We start from the raw sequence: 21,873 nt of genomic DNA on the forward strand, positions 1-21,873 counted from the left end.
TGGTGGGGCGGGGGGGGGATATTTAAGTGATGAAGTGGAAAAAGTTTCCATCTTTTGCCTGAAGGATTTAGGAAACTATTTATGAAGTTGGACCTGTGGTTTTGATATCTGTACTTTGTAATAAAATGAAGGATTCCTACAAGGCCTACATTAGATGACATCTGCTTATGGTTTAATTGCTATCGGATTCATCAGTCTAGAATCTTCTTCCCCCGACTGCAGAAAAGCAGTCAATACGAATAAATTTTTCCTTCTAAATATTATTGTTTGTAATCTAGTGTAGGATTCAAGAAACTGGCTACTAAATAAACAAACCATACACGGCTTTATCAAAAGTCTAGTTTAACAGAAAAAAATGTACTTCCATAAAGTCTGCAGGCCAAAACGCCAGAGCTTATAGAAGTAAAGTAAGATCATGGATCAAAAATCAGCATTGGGAACCTCAACCTAGATACCAGGTTCAATGGTGAAACTTTTCGCGTCCTCCTCCGCTGCACCCCCAACCTTTTATCTTTAACTTGTTTTAGAAAGTTTGATTTAATTTCAAACTTACTCAATGGTAAAATCAGAAGCCACTTTTGTATAATAATATGGCAACCATGAGCAAATGAGAAAGTTGCAACAGGGTTTATGGCATCTTTTAGAGTGAGGTAATAACTAAATAAGAAAGCAGGAAGTTGCAAGTTTCCCATGTCAGTGGCGTGAGAGATAAATATGTAGTAGTTCTTACATTCAGCTGTATATTTTAGGTCTTTGCTTAAAATCATTTTTTAGCATTTGTTCCCCTGACCTTGGACGATATAATCATTAAAAGAAAATCGTCAACAGATAATAAATCTTCAAAGTCAAAGAAAACAATACTGGTCACAGGAGTATTATATTGCTTTCCCATGAATTCTGGCATATTTTCCAATAAAATAAATGAATATCATTTTGTCTGATAAACAAATAAGAGAGTGACAGATCTATGCTTTTGGTGCTACTTCAATCTATTGTATTGAATAACTGAAAGAGTTACTTCTGTAGTAAGGCAAGTCAGATTCCTATGCTTATAGGAGTATGTAAAAATATGAAACTACAGTCTACATATATATCAGCTTTGGTTGATTGTGCTCTTCATTTTCACTATCCTCTTTTCCCCTCTAAAATTGTTCTATTGACTAATTTTCTTTATTTACTTTGTTCCTTCTTTTTCAGCTTGTCGATATTGTCAACCAAGGGAAATTAATCTCAGATGAAATTATAATAGATTTGCTGTCCAAGCGACTTGAAGCTGGAGAAGCTAAGGGTGAAGCAGGATTTATTCTTGATGGATTTCCTCGAACTATACATCAGGCGGTGAGCCAGTTATTTTGTAATAATTTGCAAAGATACATTAACCTATGTCCAGATTGATATTTGCAGTTGCTGGATAAACATTTCCAATAGGGTTAACTACTAATCTGAATGAAATCCTTTCCTTATGATACTTCTTATTTATATGTGTATTGTTAACATTTATGTTTACATGTGTTAACTGGGTTAAGATCTCGTACATCTATCTACTTTAATAGGCCATACTTTCTTTTCACTGTCTGGCATCTGCTACAGAGGCTTGCATAGAGGAAATGTATGAATGTTCTATATAGGCAAGGATGTGTTACTGGTTATGGCTGAACCTGGAACATTGCTTCTCAGACCATGTTGAATCTGCTGTTTGAACGAATAAAGTACAAAAGTTATAAAGCAACAAGAAAGCTTGACATGGTATTTCAATAGGGTGAAATTTTAAAGAATGCAGCTCTTTGTAGTTGGGGTAATTAGAGTAGAATGTTGATGGTGCTTGATCTTACATGAAATATGTTTTTTTAATTTTTACTTTTTATTTTATTTTATGTCTTAAGTTTCTGCAAAGAGCAAAACTCTGAACTATTTAAGCCTTTTGCAGACATTTTTAACCAGTGCTTATCGCTCTTATAGATGAAATCTAGGGAGATAAGAGCAAATATCTGCATTAAGCATATCTTATTAGTTGTTTCCTGGGTTCTTCTAGTGAAACCTGATCTCTGGACGAGGGTCCTTGCAACACATTTTCACAATTTATTATATTTCAGCTTTATGTAATTAATTGTCAATATTTGTGGCTTGTTTGAGCAAACATGTATATCATCTTATATGTTCTCTTAATTGCTACTACAAACTTCTAGAGCTTGCTTCTTATTCTTATGTCATCATGTAAGTAATGTCCTTAAAAAGTTTTAACTATGTGCATACCAGATTTTTTCATTACTGGTAGTCTTTATAACACATTAAACCTCTTCTCAGAACTGCCTTATACTTTCCTACCTTCTTTACGTCAAGCCTATAATTGTGTGACTATTATGATTGTTTCACTGGCATAAAAATTTTCTGTCACTATTCTTGCTAATTGTGCGCATTAGCTGGTTATTTTCGTAACTTTATAGAATTAATAATTTGTCCTCAAGGCCTAGAGAACTATTTTTTTTGTAATAAGGATGGCACAAACAGCATTGAGGATATGTTCCAATGTTTTCTCTTTAAAAAATTTAGCCTTTCAGTCATGGTTTTATTCTCTGTTTCTCCACCTTGTATGAGAGCAAAGGCCAAATATAATCTCAGAACTAAACGCCCTTGCATTAGTGCAATTATGGACAGTGAGCACTTCTATGGCGCTTTTTGTTGATTTAATAGCTTGGTGGTTGAATGATTGCATTTTCTGTTAGAATTATGTGTCAGTTTTAAAAGGCTTACAGGCTTACTGTTTCATGTTACTGATTAAAAGAGTTTCACCCTTAGAGTTTTCTTCCTTTGTTTTGATTAGAGGCTAAACTGCTATATTTTGTAGAACTTTGCTATTGTTGCTTAACCCATCTTCTATTTCTTCCTTGCTTTATTTATTATAATGTTATCTGTGACTGACTGCCGCACCAATATTTGTGGGATTAGAACAACTTCTAGATTATTGAAGTTGTCAATAACTTCATACCAAAGGAACAGCTTATCAGAAGGTAGAGGGATGAACTAATTGAGGATGTAGTCAACTAGCTGCTATTAGAGCTGCAAAGCAATATGGTGTACTGTCATATTTGTTGGCTGCTGTACTTGAATCTGTTGAGAGAAAATCTTGGATATTTTTTCACGTCCCATAACTAAAAATGTCAACTCACGCAAAAGAAGATAAACAGAAACGTTTAAGCATGGATATGTAGGGAGATTCTAATTCAGATATAGGGGTGAAAGCTGCATCTTTGTCGAGTTTCTGGATTTTATGTACTGGTTATAAACCCCTCTCCTTTCTTCACTATTGAAATAAGGAAAGAGCTAGGACCAGAGCATGGTTATCTTTAGGCATTCTTTCATGCGAAGTCAACTCGATGTCTTCACTAATGATATAAGGTTTGTTGTACTAGGGCTGCTTGCTGGAGTCTCTTCACCAGTTTAGAGAGAACTCATTGCAGGTCCAAGCAAGATGATGGTTTCAGCTGACTTTTGAGTTCCCAACTGTTTTGGGTTGATTAACTTTGTTTTTTTTAATGTAGTATTATCAATACTAGCAACGTGAGGGTTTCCTTGTGTTTGAAGCTGTTGTTTTCTGTTAGTCTGAAACCAAAATCAGCAACAGAAAATTCTTCTTGGTTAAAGTTTTCTTCATGAGTTTAAGTTTTTTAAATGTCTTCCTGAGTTTATGTTTAGTCAGTCCTAATCCCCTATTGCTTTATTGGTCAGTCATTTCCCCTATCTTGCTCTTTCTTTACCATGAGTCTAAAGCTATGTTGCTCCGACTCTTCAAAATCCCCGTCGCATCCGTGTCGACAGGACATGGGCGTGGGTGTAGGATCCACACTGGATTTGGTCAACTTACCTTAGGTGCTTTGACTACATCTATATATATACACACACACACTTTATATGTCGTAATATGCGTTTACTGGCTGTATTCCAGCACCTGTATCCAGCACTTGGATCCATACCTAGAATCCTAAAATTTATGTGATGAACAATCCGACCTTTAGATTCGCACCCGTATCAGATACCCATACCCGAGTCCGAGCAACATAGGTCTGAAGTGAGAGCAACTTTGTTGTACCCAGACTTCACTATCTTCTCCATGAGAGATACATTCTTAATTCCTAAACCTGTTCATTTGCTGGTTTTTCTCAACCATATATATATATATGTGTTTTACTGTCAGTATTGTGAACTGAGAATACTTGATCACTTGTTTTTTTGTCCAAAATCAACTTGCTCATTGGATAAATAAATTATCTAATGATTTGCGCTTGGAGCTTGAATCCCCAGGCTGCCTGATTTATTCCTTTTCAATCGACGACTGCATATAAATGTATCTATGTGAAAAGTGTTTGTTGCTTATATACTATATGCATATACGCAGTCATTGATGTAATTCTTAATCGTTCCAGTTCTTGTATTTTCACCCTGTTCAGAAATTCGTGTGATATGTCAATCGACCCTTTATCTCTCAAATTATGTATGGACCGCCATAACTGTCCACTTACTAGTAAAACCCCAGGCTCTGAAGTCTTAAATGTCAAAGTAAAATTAGGATGCTGGGGCCTGGAGATATGTCTGTCGGCTCCTCTCTTCTTTTCTGTTCTACAGTTCATATCATTTTCAGATTCGACATCTCGTATCTCGTTGATAAACATTCTTGATCATTGACTTCTTGTACCTGGTATGGCAGATGTCAGAATTGTTCTTGTGACACTACCATTTCCCTTTCAAAATATGTGTAAACTAAGATCCACTATTTTGCGGTGATGTTGGGGTTAATTTGACTGTTTTGGTGAGTCAATGGGTAGATAAATATTGTTTCGTGACCAAAACTGATTTATGTTGCGCCCTGCATGTTGTCAATGGGCAATAGTTCCCAAAATGCCTGTGCTTTCAAGATATGTGTAAACTACGATCCACTATTTTGCGGTGATGTTGGGGTGGACTTTACTGTTTGGTGTGTCAAATGGGTAGATAAATATTATTTCCTGGTGTGTAAAGACCAAAACTGAGCTATGTATGTGCCCTGCATCTTGTCAATGGGCAATAGTTCCAAATATGCCTGTGCTTTTTGAATGTTTCATCGATAAGCCTCTAGCTGAGCCTAGATGGTCAGTCTGGCCTAGCCTCACCTCCGATCATTTTCTAGGATTATCTTCATTTTTTCTTGTTCTTGGGACCAAAAGCTCCCAACAGAAGCATTAATATGACTTTGTCGGAGCTGCAGCCCCTTCTTTTCTTCCCGGCTGTATGTCTCTTCTATTGCTTGCTTTTTCCAGATTAATAATAGTCAACTACATGTAGTGTCATAGACTTGTATATCTTCTCAATCTCTTTCATCTTGATGCTTAGATCTGGACCCATCACTCTCTGGAATTTTGTTATTTTTGGCCAAAGCTCCTAAGGTCACCGGTCGTATCTTTGTTGCCACCAGAATTAGTGACTGCTTTTGAAATTCTGTTAACAAACTGGGATCCAATGAGCAAAAGCTGAATTTTTGTCGTCAAGTGTTCAAGCAAGGCTATTTTATATTCTGGACCTTGTTGACTTCACCTACCACTTGACATTGCACCTTTTCCCTTGTAAAATTGTTTTTTTAGTTCAGTCAGACCTTGTACTACAATTGAAGCGCTCTGCAGTCCTTGGTTCCTATAGTTGGAGGTTCTGTTTCCTCTATTGTTGGACCTAGAGATGAAACAGATCTGATCTGTGTAAAGGTCCAAGCCAAGAATTATCTGCAGTGTAAGTAGTCCATGGTTGTCTGCTCATCTGGTTAATATCTTAGCTGTTTTGTGCACTGAAATTGTTACGATCAATTTCATCTCCCAGTAAAGATACAAAGTATATCTTCTGAATCCAATTCTTCATGTGTTGTTTGGTTGTTTAGGAAATCTTAGAGGGAGTAACGGACATCGACTTGGTGATTAATTTGAAGCTCCGGGAAGATGCATTGATTGCTAAGTGCTTAGGAAGAAGGATTTGTAGCGAGTGTGGAGGTAATTACAATGTTGCATGCATTGATATCAAGGCTGATGACGACAAAACTAGAATGTACATGCCTCCCCTACTCCCTCCTCCGCATTGTGAAAACAAACTTATTACGCGGTCTGATGACACCGAAGATGTTGTGAAGGAACGCCTCCGCATCTACCATGAAACGGTATTGCTCTACCTCAACTTTTCTCTCTTATTTATCATTTCTCATGATGTGTAAGTTGTCTTTTCATGTAGTAGAGTGGTTAATAAAACCCCCAACTATTATCCTTTTTATCGCTATAAACTGTGTTCTCTTCATGTAGTTGAGTGGTGAATAGACCCCAACTAATATTCCTTTTATCACTATAAACTTTGTGATACTTGCATAAACAACAAAAAATTGTCACTACAACTTTAAAAAAATGTATTAGTGAGAGAAATTATGAGTTGTATATGTAGAGGACAACTATATAAGCAGTTGACTGCAGCAGTTGCTTGATTTAACTTTTTCCTGTAACATGTCAAATCAAAAGATAATCACTGTTTTTGATATCCGTGTGCAGTCAAGTCCGGCATTGATATTTTTATGAGTCAAGCGTGGCATTCAGATATCCTTTATTCCATTTCATTCTTCTTTCTTTTAGCCGATGCTAACTAGTTTGGAATTGAGGTTTTAATTGGTTGACTGTGTTGGAGCTGCTCTTGTGCACTGTTCTTTCGAAGTGGCCAAAGATGTTTGTTTGTCCTGATATTCATTTCTTTTGTGCAGTGGTTCCTCTTCCTGGAGTTGTATTTCTTGTGTTTGTTTCCTTCTTATTTTATGCTGTTGTTTCATATCCTGATATGTTCCAGGACAATATAGTACAAACTTTAGTCTCAGTTTGCTTTCTGGGTAGTCATATGCACTAATCAAATGCTGGGTGTATTATGTTGTTCCTGCAGAGCCGACCAGTGGAGGACTTTTATCGCAGGCGGGGTAAGCTGTTGGAGTTTGATCTCCCTGGAGGAATTCCAGAGTCGTGGCCGAAGTTGCTTCAGGCTTTGAATATCTATGACGATGAGGATAAGAAGTCTGCAGCAGCATGATATTCTTTGTCTTGTCGGTAAGGGTGTACTAGTGTTATAGGTTCATTCTTTTCATGCATTGTATTTAAAATCAGGATATATAACGGGGTTCTCCAACCCTTTTCTCCCCCACAGTTGTATAATTGTATTAAGCAAAGGCAACTGTAACAGTTGTATAATATTTCTTGTAAGGTCACCGGAGCTGTATATTTACCTTAGTACGTCGTGTGATAGCGGTGTCACAATAGTGGATACATTTAATTCATCGGTAACCAAAAATATGCTTTGCTTGTATTAACAGAGTGTAATTCAAGTTGGTATTCATTACTTATCGTGTTTTGTTTGCATTTACAATGTGTTGATCCCTACTTGTTTGCCTTTCGTAACGCGCTTCTGTCTGTATACATATACGCTTATATGGATTTCGTATTTCGTTTATACACTGCAATTGATTAAGATTAAAGGGTTTGTTCAGTATGAAGACAATTATGCCTTTGGATCCTATAAACATGTTCTTTTATATGTTTCTTCCTTGAAATAAAATACATCACAATTTTGGTTTCTTTTGTTACCAAATATAGCATGATTATTATTAGAATATCTATAAGTTCTCACAAAGAGTACATATATTTTACATATATATAAATTTTATAATAGTATAAGAATATTTTCATTAAGTCCTCAGACTAGCATGATGATTTTTCGTCTTCGTCTTTTCATCATGTTCTTGTGTTTATAAAGTTCCGCCACTGTTTTATGAACTTCTTATAATATCATGATTAATGGGATTTTTACATTCCCATATTATTTGAAATCTTATTACCTTCCGTGCTCAAGTTCCAATTTAATTACATGGTCATATATAATTTACCAATTATATACAGATAAGTTTTAAATGAATATCCCTTTATATTAGGAATTGAATAAGGAATATCAGTTATTTCTTTATTCCTTTATACTTGTCCACTCTAGTAGTGTGATCTTAATAAAAGAATATGATTTCGGGCAGTGGAACTTTCACTTAATCGGTTATTATAAAATTTAGAGTTCACAAAACAAAGATTGCAACTCATTCAAGACGAAGATATTGTAGTAATTCATCAATGGATTTCTTGCTGTATAGAGTTTCCATCATTTACAGCCATTAAAGCTTTGAAGTTTTGAAATTGCATTTGGATTTTCAAAAATCATTATTTGTTCGGATTGGGTGTTGTTGCAAACAATTGGGGATATTGTTTGGAGCTTATATCTCAATTTTTGAGGGTGTTTTGGTGAAGATTAGACTTGATTTTGGCTGAATTTCAGATTGAAACTCGAAGAAGAAGAAGAAGAAGACATGACATACAATATATTTACGAAATTGTAGGTAAATTATATTCTGTTGTAGTTATATATATTTTTTTTTATTTGAATATTGTATGAAAGTTGAAAAATAGAGGCCATATTGACGGCTTTATCTGGAATGAGATAGTAAACCTTTAAGGCCACAGGCTTACTCAGGTCTGATCTGTCCCTCTACTATCATCAATAGTTTAAAAAAGCCCTCCGTTATACTATTAGGACAACCAGACCCCTGATGTTATACTATTAAACATATATACCCTTAATTTAACGGGTGGGCCACGTGCCAACACCAAAACCATCCGGTTACATTTAGAATGGATAGATAACTCATTCAATTACGAGTCCAACCATACTAGTTTCACTCAAATCCAACTCCGAATCAACGTTCAAAACTCAAAAATTCACCCTATGAAATTTAGGCAAAACTCCCAGTTTCTCTTTTAAAATCATCAACCAAATGCCAAAAACGAGGATAGATTCATGAAATATAATCACAAGTGAGTCAAGAATGATTACCCCAAGTCACATGGTGAATTTTCTCTCCAAAGTCTCCCAAACCGAGCTCCAAAATCCCAAAATGTGAAATAAGAACCAAGACTTCAAAAATATAGTTCTGCCCAGCATTTCCGCATATGCGGTCATATTGTTGCATCTGCGACCACCGCTTCTGCGGTATTAATCTCGCTTCTGCGAGAACCTCACAACCCATTTGGCACCGCATCTACGGAATAACACTTCGCATCTGTGCGCCCGCAGATGCGGCACTACCATCGCACCTGCGAACTTCTTCGCCCTTGCGACCCAACGCACCGCTTCTACGCTTCCGTAGGTGTGTCCCATTTCTCGCATCTGCGGAGCCCTACTCCCAGCTCCACATCCGCTCCTGCGACTCCTTTGTCTCTTGTGCAACCATCTTACCTGCGCAAATTCAACCACAGGTGCGTAACATCAGTACCGGCAACTACGAGCAACAGCATAAGAATGAAAAATGGTCCGAACCTCGTCCAGAACTCACCCGGGCCCCTCGGGACCCTGTCCGAATATACTAACAAGTCCCATAACATAACACAGACCTACTCGAGGCCTCAAATCACACACAACAACATCAAAATGATGAATCGCACCTCAATTCAAACTTGAATGAACTTTGAACTTCCAACTTCCGAAACTCGCGCCGAAACATATCAAATCAACCCGGAATGAAGTTAAATTTTGCACACAAGTCCCAATGACATAACAAAGCTATTTCAATTCCCGGAACCACAATACGAACCCGATATCATCAAATTCAACTCCTGGTCAAACTTATGAACTTTTCAAACCTTCAAATTTCTATCTTTTGCCAATTTGTGCCGAATCATTCTAGAATTATCCAAATGCAAATTCGGACATACGCCCAAGTCCAAAATCACCATCCGGAGCTAACTGAACCATCAAAACTCTGTTCGGGGGTTAAATACACAAAAGTCAAACTTGGTCAACTCATCCAACTTAAAGCTTCAATCATAAAATTCATACTTCCAAATAGATTCCGAATAACCTGAAACCAAAACTCACGATTCACACAAGTCATAATACATCATATGGAGCTGTCTCAAATCACCGAGCGAAGTACAAATGCTCAAAACGATCGGTCGGATCGTTACAATTAGAATGCTCGAATTCCAATACTTTCGATTACAATTATACTAAAATAAGAGGAGAGACTCTTTCTAAACTTTAGGGTGCCTGGATTTGGACCTGGCACTCCGTGTGGCCGAACCACTAATTCCTATTGAGTCAAGTAGCTAATTATGAGAGGCGAGTACGATCCAATTGCCTAAGTGTAATGCTCACACAAACCTATTTAAGTCAAAGCATTAGGAGTTTGTAATTAAGGCAAAGCTTAAATTAAGGCAATTAATGAACAATTCGTAAGCTCTGACAAGGCATTAGTCAGCACCCTTCTGAAGAGACTCTCAAGTATAACTTTTTGACATAAGCTGTATGATGCGTGAGCATATTATGGAGATGAGAGGCATTGCTGCTAAACTCAAATCTCTTGAGGTTGATATGTCTGAATCATTTCTTGTACATTTTGTTCTCAATTTTCTTCCTACGAAATATAATCCTTTCAATATTTCTTGTAACAAACGTAAAGATAAATGATCAATTAATGAGCTCTTCATCATGTGTATTCAAGAAGAAAAGAGGGTGAAGAATTAGACACTTGAAAGTATTAATTTGGTGACTCATGATAAGAGAAATGCGAATAAAGGCAAAAGTGTTACCATAAAGAAGAAAGACACTTTGACAAAGATATTTTTCGTTTCTGCAGAAAGAAGAGACACTAGAAGAAATATTGTCTGAATACAAGGAATTACTTGAGAAGAAAGGTAATTGTACCTTTGTATGTTATGAATTTAGCTTTATTGAAGTTTTTGATAAAATATGGTGGATTAATTCTGGTTCTACAATTTATGTTGCCAAAATCATGCATGGGTTTTTAACTTTCATGACGCCGATAGGTTAACAATAAACCTATTCTGGCAATAAGATGCGTTCAGGTTTGGAAGACATGAGGACTTATAGGCTTATTTTAAAGAAAAGATTTCAATTAGACTTGAAAAACACTTTTATGTCTCATTATTTTCTAGAAATTTAATTTCTCTTTCAGGACTATCAGTTAGTAGATACGATTTTGATTTTTATTATCATTTAGTAAAACTTTTGAAAGATAATAAAGTTGTTGATTTTAAAAATTTAAATAGAAAATTATATAAACTTGAGCTAGACCCAACATTTGAATGCAATATTTTAACTTTGCATGGTAAAGAAATTGGGGCTAAGCAATGTATTATTAATAAGAACTCATCAAATCTTTAACACAAGAGATTATGACACATCTCTGTTAATAGAGTTAAAAGGTTAGCTAATGATGAAGTTCTAAAAAACTCTTGATTTTTTTTGCTTTGGGATTGTGTGAACGAGGCAAAGGGCAAGCAGACCAACAAATCTACGAAAGGTGCCAAAATGAGTTCTCAATTGCTTGAGATCGTACATACAAATATATGTGAACCTTTTCCTACCCCTTGCTTGAATGGTGAAAGATATTTTTTTTATGACTATTCAAGATATATGTATCTTTATTTTTTGTTTAATAAATCAGAAGCACTTCATGCTTTTAAAGTTTACAAAATATAAGTAAAGAAACTGGAGCTTAGTGTCACGGCCCCAATTTTCCTCCGTAGGATGTCGTGACGGCACCTAGTTACTAATACTAGGTAAGCCTAACACTTACTGAATTAAAGACAGAATTTAACCAGAAACCACTAGTAAGCATGAAACTGAAATTTCTATAGTAAACCGATAAATCCCAAGTGCAATACAATATCCAAAACCAGTAGTACAAGTCATAAGCTCAACTGAGCTTATAGAAAATCCCTAAGTACAATTGTTCCGGAATAGAAATAAACAGTACAAGTAAAATTTCAGAAGGTGACTCCGAGGCCTGCGAACGCAACGACAGGTTTACCTTGAGTCTCCGCAGCAATGCCCGATTAGCTAGATAATGACCAAAAAACATCCTAGGTACATGGATCTGCATAAAATATGCAGAAAGCATAGCATGAGTACACCATAATGGTACCCAATAAGTATCAAGACTAACCTCAGTGAAGTAGCAACGAGGGACAGTCAAAACACCTACTAGACTAAATAACCTGTACAAGTATGAATGTGAAACTAACAGGAAAACAATGTCAATATAAAGCTAAGCATGGTAAAGTTAACAAAAACAATACCCGTAATAAAGCCCTAGAAACATCGATTAGCAATAGGGGGCAACGGGTAATAATACCATAGAGTAAGCTGAACCCGATTTGGATATGGTGAAATCAAGTAAAGGGAACAAGTAACAATTCAATAAGAGCAACCCCTTCCACACAAGATTTGCTCAAAGATTTTCCCGAGGTACTTCACCTCTTAGTCACACTTCACGGGTCCCGATTCGCGAACTCTAATTACTTGGCATCTCGTGCCCACATTACAATTCATAAACGCACAGATGACTCGCGTGCTAAGGGGGTGACAATATCAAATATCCGCACGGATAACTCACGCGCCAACAATAATAATGACTCATGACCACACGGACAACTCACGTGCCAAAATAGAACAACTCTCACACAGAAGGCAAGTAAATGGGAGTACATATAAATGGTCAATAATATTAGAATTCATCTTCTTAAACCGATATGGGTGATTAATTACGTGATGCTTGTACAAGTGTTCTATCACACATTTAAGTCAATAAGTAAGAGTAGAGACAATAAATGACACATAAGAAACGATTACAAAAAAAATGTACAAGGTATAACTCACACAAGGTAGGCACACCACTACACAAATATCAATAATAACAAGCCCCCCAGGCTATCACAAGTCAATACAAATCATTTCCAAACATAGCGCACCTTGTCTCGCTACGTGCGCAACAATAAAGTAAAAGTACGCCTTGTCTCGCCCCACGCGCATAATAATAATCCCACCTTGTCTCTCCACATGCGCAAACCCATATATATAGCTCGCCTTGTCATACTGCATGTGCAAATATCAATAATAATAACAACACGGATAACTCAAATGCGAATACCCCGAAAATCCTCTCAACAATACCACGTGTGTCAAAACATAACAACACAATAAAATGACTTTCACAACATGTACTTACATGCCACAACATTTCCTCAAAATAGTTTCAATACCAGAACCACGCATAGCCCTCGACTCAACAACACTGAGTACAACATCAACAACAACAATAACACGGGAGTACGATAAGTAAATCAACACAAGAACTTCAGAGCACAAAGAAATGGAAGAACAATCTCACAAAAAAAGACACAACAGGGAATAGTGTTCTCAATAAGAATGGCTCAACAAGGGGAGAGATAATGTGCAACAATGAATCCACCTAAGTACAACTCGGCAATAAGAGAGATAGCATGAATCAATGATTCCAAATAAGGATAAGTCAACGATGAAAGGGATAACAAAACTTCAATTAAGGTTGAGCAGTTACAGAAGAGAAAATAATAACTTCAATTAAGGTTAAGCAATTACAGAAAAGATAATAATAAATTCAATTAAGGTTAAGCAATTACGGAAAAGATAATAATAAATTCAGTTAAGGGTAAGCAATTACAGAAAGGATAGCATGGCAATAAGAGAGACGATAACTTTAATTAAGGCACATCAGAGTTTATGGGCAACAATGGTAGAGCATGAATCGATCAACTCCAAATAAGACACGTAAGGGTGAATTTAATAAGTGGAGGATTTAACATGATAAGACAACCTTATTTTTAATGGACATAAGAGCCTAAGATCCTAAAATGGTCAAATTTCCACAATTAAGCCCGAGTACGTACTCGTCACCTCGCGTACACGGTCTTCACATGACCTAATTAGCACAAATGACTCAAATCCTAAGGTGTAGTTTGTAACAACCCGACTGTTTGTTTTGAGCATTTCTATCCCGTTCAACTATTTGAAGTCTTGATTAGCGTCGTTCTATGTATTATGACTTATGTGAATCGTCAGTTTTGGTTTTCAGGTTATTTACTATTGATTTAGAAGAATGGTCCTCAGCTAGGAAGCTTTAAATTGGAAGAGTTGACCAAGTTTGACTTTTTAGTATTTGACCTCGGATTGGAGTTTTGATGGTCCCGTTATCTGATAGCTATGGATTTTATCCTATCTTAAGCTCTCTTTTGCTCAGGTTTTGGATAAAAAATGTGTAAAAGTATTCCCGAAAATTAACTTAAGGTGCTTACTTGCAGGTTTTGGTCAAAATGAGACAAAGAGTCGAACTTGCTCAAGCTCAAATAATGGAACTGGAGCGCTGTCAGCACTATTATTACGCGGACGCGTATGATACTCCGCTAAGGCGAATGAAAATATGCTGCAGCGAAAGTGATGTTCAGAGAAGCTGCAGCCAAGTGCTAACACTGCCGCTGACCACGCCTAAATTACGTGACCGCGAAAGTACCAGGCGCGGACGCGGTGCAAATTCCGCTGAGGGCGAGATAGAGAATCAGAGACCTTGCAATATAAGCTCAAATGAGGAACGCGGTCCGCGAACATTTTACGCGGCCGCGATAGAAACCAATGCTGACGCGGTAGACTTTACGCCGTCCGTGAAACCTAGCCCAGTCCCAGTCTAAAATTGAAGAAATGCAGTCCGCGCTTATATTTCCGCGGCCGCAAAAGTCCATGCGCTGAGGCGCCCAGTATTTCGCTGATAGTGAAACCCCCGTATGGGTATTTTTGTCCAATAATTTCAGTTGTGCATAAATAGATCTTTTTCACATTTTTAGGTCATCTTTTGTCAGAGGAACTCGTGAACAACCGTATTTTACCACTTAGAGTAACTTTAGAGCAGCATTAGCTATTATTCTTAGATTTTATTCTTGTAATCAACTCTTATGGCTTATATTTCATATCCATCTTTGATTTTTACCTTGATTATGAGTAGCTAAACCCAGTAGCTAGGGTTGTGACCCAACCCTAGTGTGGGTATTTAATGGGTTTTTAATTTTAGGGCTTAATTGTTTATGAGTTAGTGATATTTAGCTCGATTCATGCTTTAATTATAGAATTGGTCGTTGCAAACACTGATTCATGCCTTTATGACTTAGACTCTTCTTGAGAAAAAGAGACTAAGTCTAGGAAATTTAGCCTAACAAGGAATTGAGGTGCATTCAAGAGATTGATAGCCCCAATTAAAGGGTTAAACCTAGAGATAGTAATACCTGACTTGAGCCAATTTTGCTTGCATCGTTTGAACACCCAATTGGGCTTGAGAAAGCCAACTAGGGCAAAGTCACTCAAACTACTAGAGTGAGTAATTACGTGCGAAGGTTATATCATGAACCCAAATATAGAAAGCTTGTCCTAAATTCTAGACACCATTAGATACCCGCCTAGGTGTAAGTCACTTCCCTAGTGCTTTTTATCAATTGAGAAAACTCCTAGAAAAATATTATACTTAGATTATTTTCAGCAATCAGTAGCATTAAAAGTAGAATAGCAACAAATCCAAGCATGGTTAGAAGTGCAATTTAAAACAACACGCATATATAGATTAATTAGAAACCCAACTCCCAATCAATAGTAACTCCATGTGGAGATCGATCCCGATCTTTCTGGTAAAAGCTACATCGACCACTCCTCACCATTATATAGTGGTGCAGGGTTGGAGCCGATCATTTACGTGCCATTGCCGGGGAGTTAAACCATTTTGGCTATCTATCTGACTAGTTGTGTGTTTTGTTTTTCTTTCCTTCTGTTTTACTAACTTGTGTGAGTTAATCGATTCAGGTACAAAATGGCAAATAATGATCCTCTCAGAAATGTTCTTCCGGGGGAGGAGGTAGATGATAATGCTGAAGATGAGGTGCCTCTAGTACCTCAAGCTCAAAGAAGAGGCCGCCAAGCCAATGATAACATTCCAGACCCTCCCCCAGCTCCTCCGCGAGTAGCTCCTCGGATGCTTCCAAATGAAGGTTACGCAAGTGCAATTGTCCCACCCCAGATCTGGGCGGGCAATTTCCAGATTACAAATGTTATGTTGACCTTATTGGAGCAAAGAGGGTACTTGACAGGCGCTCCCCATCAGAATGCATATAAACATCTAAAGGGCTTTGTGGATACCTGTTGGGGAAGCAAACGGACAAATGTGTCGGAGGATGTATTGAGACTGAGATTTTTCCCCTTTTCACTTAGAGGGAAAGCTTTGGACTGGCTCAAAAGACTACCCAACCATTCCAGCACCACGTGGGATAAGTTGGCCGATAAATTTATAGCCAAGTTTTTCTCATCGGGGAATATGGCGACATTGAGAGATGAGATCCTGGCCTTCAAACAGGAACCTAATGAACCACTTCATGAGATCTGGGAAAGGTATCAGACGATGGTGAAGGAATGTTCGAACAATGACATGACTGAAGCAACGATCCAACAAACATTCTACCGTGGCATCAACACTACCAATCAGTGTGTAGTGAACCAACTAGCAGGGGGAAACTTTATGAACACACCTTATGCTGAGGCGTGTGATATACGTGATGAGATGGCAGATACTTCCTCGGTGTGGCAAAGTCGAGCTAATGTGCCACAAAGTGATTCCAATGTTATTCACCTACACAAAGAGCTCCATGACCACGGCCAAGCAATAACAGAGTTGACTACAACAATAAACCAGTTGGCCAAAGCTCAATTGCAATAAGTTCAAGCGCCAAATGCCATGGAAGGGGTAAATATGATGGTCAACAAGAGGCGACAAAGAGGTCAACAAAGTCAAGGAAATCCAGATCAGTATGAGCAAGGTAGTAGTGGTTTCAACCAAGATGATGGGTATGGTGATCAAAGTGAAGAAGTTCAGTATGTGAACAACTACCAAGGACAACAAGGCAATGCTCCGAATCAACAACAACAGTGGAGATCCCAAGGAAATTGGGGGAATCAAAACCAACAAGGAAATAGTAACTGGGGGAACAACAATCAGAATTGGGGCAACCAGAACAACTAGGGCAACATGGGTAGCAATAACGATAGAAATTGGGGAGGAAACAACAACCGAGGGGGTTGGAATAACGGTAATCAAGGGAATCGGGGGCCGGGCTTTCAAAGACCTCCGATGTATCAATAACCAAACAACCTACCTCCATTTCTGTCTAAAGGTCCTAGCTCATCAAATAATGAGATGGGGATTGACTTGATGTTTGAGCAATTGATGAAGAAAAATGGCAGCTCCGATGCCCAGTTGGCATCCCATAATACTTCTATCCGAAACTTGGAGGTCCAACTTGGCCAGATTTCGCAATCTTTGAACACTTGCCCTAAGGGGGCACTACCTAGTGATATGATAGTAAACCCGAAGGGTGGGAACAATACCGGTCATGCAATGGCGGTGACCACAAGGAGTGGTAGAGGTGGTGAAGCAAGTACCTCCAAGCAAAAAGAAGTTGTGGGTGATGAGGTTGAAGTGCAAAATGATGATGATCCAACAGTTGATGAGAAAGTGAATGAAGAGAATTTGAATGCTGAGGTGAGAATTGATATTCATGACAACGTGGAGGAAACCCAAAATGATGTGAACCCGTCTAGGGAACACGTGATAAACATACCAGAAGCGGTAGTGCCCAAGGCCAAGGCTCCTTTGCCAAGGCCTCCTCCGCCTTACCCTCAAAGACTTGCGAAGCAAAAGAATGAAAACCAATTCAAGAAGTTTATTGAGATGATGAAAAAGCTTGTCGATCAATGTGCCCTTAATGGAAGCTCTTGAGCGAATGCCGGGATATGCCAAGTTTATGAAAGACTTGGTAACTAAAAAGAGGTCTATGGATTGTGAGACCATCAAAATGATTCATCAAGTGAGTGCAATTATGCACACGATGGCTTCAAAGATTGAAGATCCCGGCGCATTTACCATTCCATGTACCATTGGGAGCACGGATTTCGCAAAGGCCTTGTGTGATTTGGGAGCAAGTACAAATTTGATGCCTTACTCTATATTCAAAACTTTGGGTATTGGTCAACCGAGAGCTACTTCAATGAGATTGCAAATGGCGGACCGAATAATGAAGAGGCCGCTTGGTATTATTTATGATGTTCTTGTCCGGGTTGACAACTTTATTTTGCCTGCAGATTTTGTGATTCTTGATTGCGAAGTCGACTATGAGGTGCCTATAATATTTGGAAGGCCTTTCCTAGAACCAGGGAAGGCATTGGTTGATGTGGAAGCAGGGGAGCTCACCTTCCGGGTGGGAGACGAAAAATTTATCTTTCATGTTTGTAAATCAATGAGGCATCCGAATAGTACTGAGGTTTGCTCTTTTGTGGATCTTGTGACGGAGGTGATAGTTGATGACACGAGTGCCATGATCAATGTGGAGCACCCTTTGGAAGCTGTTGAACCATGATATAACTGAGGATGAAGGCTTGGTAGAGTATGTCAATGCTTTACAAGGAATGGGTTCTTACACGTATGAACCTCAGAAACTCTCCATGGATCTGGAGAACCGAAAGACTCCACCAACAAAGCCCTCAATCAAGGAACCTCCCGTATTGGAGTTGAAGCCTTTTCCTTCACACCTCAGGTACGAATTCTTGGGCCCTTGTTCAACTTTACCTGTTATTCTTTCTTCGTGCTTAACTAACGTGCAGGTAGATGCCACCCTTGAGGTGCTCCAAAGAAGGAAGAAGGCAATTGGATGGACTCTAACTGATATTCAGGGGATAAGCCTCGCCTTTTGCATGCACAAGATTATAATTGAGGAAGATGCCAAACCCTCCATGGAACATCAAAGGAGGTTGAACGAGGTTATGCAAGAGGTTGTCAAGAAGGAAATTATCAAGTGGCTAGATGCAGGGGTTGTGTACCCCATCTCGGATAGTACATGGACTTCACCGGTACAATGTGTGTCGAAGAAGGGTGGTATGACTGTGGTCACAAATGAGCAAAATGAGTTGATCCCCACTAGGACTGTCAGCGGATGGAGGGTATGCATGGATTACCGAAAGCTGAATAAAGTGACCCGCATAGATCATTTTCCATTGCCCTTTCTTGACCAAATGTTGGATAGACTTGCCGGGCGTTCCTACTACTGCTTTTTGGATGGGTACTCAGGTTACAACCAGATTTTGATTGCTCCGGAGGACCAAGAGAAAACCACCTTCACATGCCTATATGGGACCTTTGCATTCTCGCAGATGCCATTTGGTTTATGTAATGCACCGGCTACCTTCCAGCGATGTATGATGGCTATCTTTACGGACCTGGTGGAGGACTTATTGGAAGTGTTCATGGATGATTTTAGTGTTGTGAGTGACTCCTTTGAAGAATGCTTGGGAAATATTGACAAAGTGTTGGCCCGATGTGAAGAGACAAATCTAGTACTTAATTGGGAAAAGTGCCACTTTATGGTCGAGGAGGGCATTGTCCTCGGCCATAAGATCTCAAAGAACGGTATCAAAATGGACAAAGCGAAGATTGAAGTGATTTCAAAATTCCCTCCTCCTACTTTTGTAAAAGGGGTTAGGAGCTTTCTTGGGCGTGCGGGGTTCTACCGAAGGTTCATTTCTCCAAGGTGGTGAATCCCTTGTGAAAATTGTTGGAAAAGGATGCAAGGTTTGTGTTTAATGAAGAGTGCTTGCAAGCCTTTGAACTTCTCAAGTACAAACTGACGACCACTCCCATTATTACCGCACCCAATTGGAGCTTACCCTTTTAGCTTATATGCGACGCAAGTGATGTTGTGATAGGAGCAGTCTTGAGGCAAAGGGTGAACAAGATGTTTCACCCAGTGTACTATGCAAGCAAAACTATGAATGATGCCCAGGTTACTTATACGGTGACAGTAAAAGAGCTGCTAGCCATAGTGTTTGCCATGGAAAAGTTTAGGCCTTATCTCATGGGTGCCAAAGTGATTGTTCATACTGATCATGCGACACTCCATTACTTGATGACAAAGAAGGATTCTAAGGCCCGGTTGATGAGATGGGTTCTTTTGCTGCAAGAATTTGACCTTGAAATTGTTGATCGAAAAGGGTGTGAAAACCAAGTGGCGGACCACTTGTCCCGCTTGGAGGAGGAGGGGAGGCCCCGCGATGGCCTCGAACTTAATGATTCGTTCCCGGATTAACAACTTCTCTCTGTATCTTTGAATAGTATGCCTTGGTTCGCCGATGTTGCTAACTTTCTTGTGACCGACATTGTCCTATGTGAGCTCTCTTCTAACCAAAAGGAAAAGCTTAAACGGGATAGCTTGGATTACTACTGGGATGAGCCTTATCTTTTCAAGAATTGTAATGATGGTGTGATCATGAGATGTGTTCCAGGAGAGGAGCAAATGAGTATTTTGATGCTTGCTATTCCTCACCCTACGGTGGTCATCATGGTGGGGCAAAAACTGCTTCAAAGGTGCTCAGCTGTGGTTTTTATTGGCCTACATTCTATAAAGATGCTAGTGAGATTGTGAAGAGATGTGATGAGTGTCAGAGAGCTGGTGGAATTTCCAAGAAGGATGAAATGCCTCTCACCACTATTCTTGAGATTGACATTTTTGACGTGTGGGGCATTGACTTTATGGGACCTTTTGTAAGTTCATGTGGTAACACGTACATTCTGATTGCTGTTGATTATGTTTCCAAGTGGGTTGAAGCTGTACCTTTGCCTAACAATGAGGCACGGAGTGTAGTGGCTTTCTTGAAGAAAAATATTTTTACAAGGTTTGTCACTCCTAGGGTGATCATCAGTAATGAGGGTTCTCATTTTTGCAACAAGGCCTTCGATACTTTACTTTCCAAGTATGATGTCAATCACAAAGTGTCAACCCCTTATCATCCCCAGGCTAGTGGGCAAGTTGAGGTCTCCAACAGGGAGATAAAGAGCATATTGTCAAAAATTGTCAATGCAAATAGGACTGATTGGTCAAGGAAGCTGGATGATGCTTTGTGGGCTTACAGGACTGCTTACAAGACTCCAATTGGTATGTCTCCGTACCAGCTGGTATTTGGGAAAGCATGCCATCTTCCAGTTGAGTTAGAGAATAAGGCCATGTGGGCACTGAAGAAGTTAAATCTTTAGTGGGATATTGCAGCAAATCTCCGGTGGAGCAACTTAATGAACTAGATGAGTTCCGGTTTCATGCCTATTCCAGCTTGTCCTTGTATAAGGAAAAGATGAAGTACTTACATGACAAGTATGCCCGGAGTAAGGAATTTAAGGAAGGTGACTTGGTTCTTTATTCAACTCTCGGTTACGACTGTTTCCGGGAAAGCTCAAGTCAAAATGGAGTGCCCCTTTTGAAGTGGTACATGTAACTCCATTTGGTGCTCTTGATTTGAAGAATAAAAATGGTGAAAGTTTCAAAGTTAATGGGCACCGAGTCAAACACTATCTAGGAAAATTTGATGATAGCCACGTGGTGGCAATGACCCATTTCAAGTGATTGATGGTAACCTGCATCGTGTCGCAACGTTAAATCAGGTGCTTCTTGGGAGGCAACCCATGTGTTTTTCTTTCTTTTTGATTTTCTTCTTAGTTTAGGCTTTGTTTTGGACTAACTGGTTGTGAAGTTTTTGTAGGAATTGAAGAAGTTGTGCAGTGCAGGACTGTTGCTGGAAGATTTTTTGCCTAAAAAGTGTGAGAATTACGCTGACCGCGCTCCAAAATTTTGCGGTCTGCGGAAGCCTTTCGCGGGTGCATAAATGGTCCGCGGACGCGGACTTGAAAAGTCCAGATAGCAACTCTCTGAAGTTGTATTCACGTCCGCGGTGGTAATTCCGCGGTCCGTGTTGCTCTTTCACGGCCGCGCGTGTTTTTCTGCTCTCAGCGGTTCTTTCTTGGTAACAGCCCTTCAAAAAGGTAAAAGCGCAAACCGCAGTGGAATTTCGCGGCCGCGCCAGGTAGGTTTGTGGGTCCCTGTACTT

The 21,873-nt window shown here is 39.0% G+C and overlaps 1 protein-coding gene across 1 annotated transcript in view; it reads left to right on the forward strand.

Moving 5' to 3' along the window:
* LOC109213022 (probable adenylate kinase 6, chloroplastic) overlaps window positions 1-7,400 on the forward strand; it is an 8,177-nt gene extending 777 nt beyond the window's left edge. The window contains exons 2-4 of the mRNA XM_019376769.1: window positions 1,198-1,338; window positions 5,900-6,172; window positions 6,931-7,400. Of these exons, the coding sequence (XP_019232314.1) occupies window positions 1,198-1,338; window positions 5,900-6,172; window positions 6,931-7,074 (558 nt within the window). The 3' untranslated portion in view covers window positions 7,075-7,400. The remainder of the gene's footprint in view (window positions 1-1,197; window positions 1,339-5,899; window positions 6,173-6,930) is intronic.
* The last annotated feature ends 14,473 nt before the right edge of the window (window positions 7,401-21,873 follow it).

This window comes from Nicotiana attenuata, unplaced genomic scaffold (genome assembly GCF_001879085.1).
Source record: "Nicotiana attenuata strain UT unplaced genomic scaffold, NIATTr2, whole genome shotgun sequence".
Lineage (NCBI taxonomy): Eukaryota > Viridiplantae > Streptophyta > Magnoliopsida > Solanales > Solanaceae > Nicotiana > Nicotiana attenuata.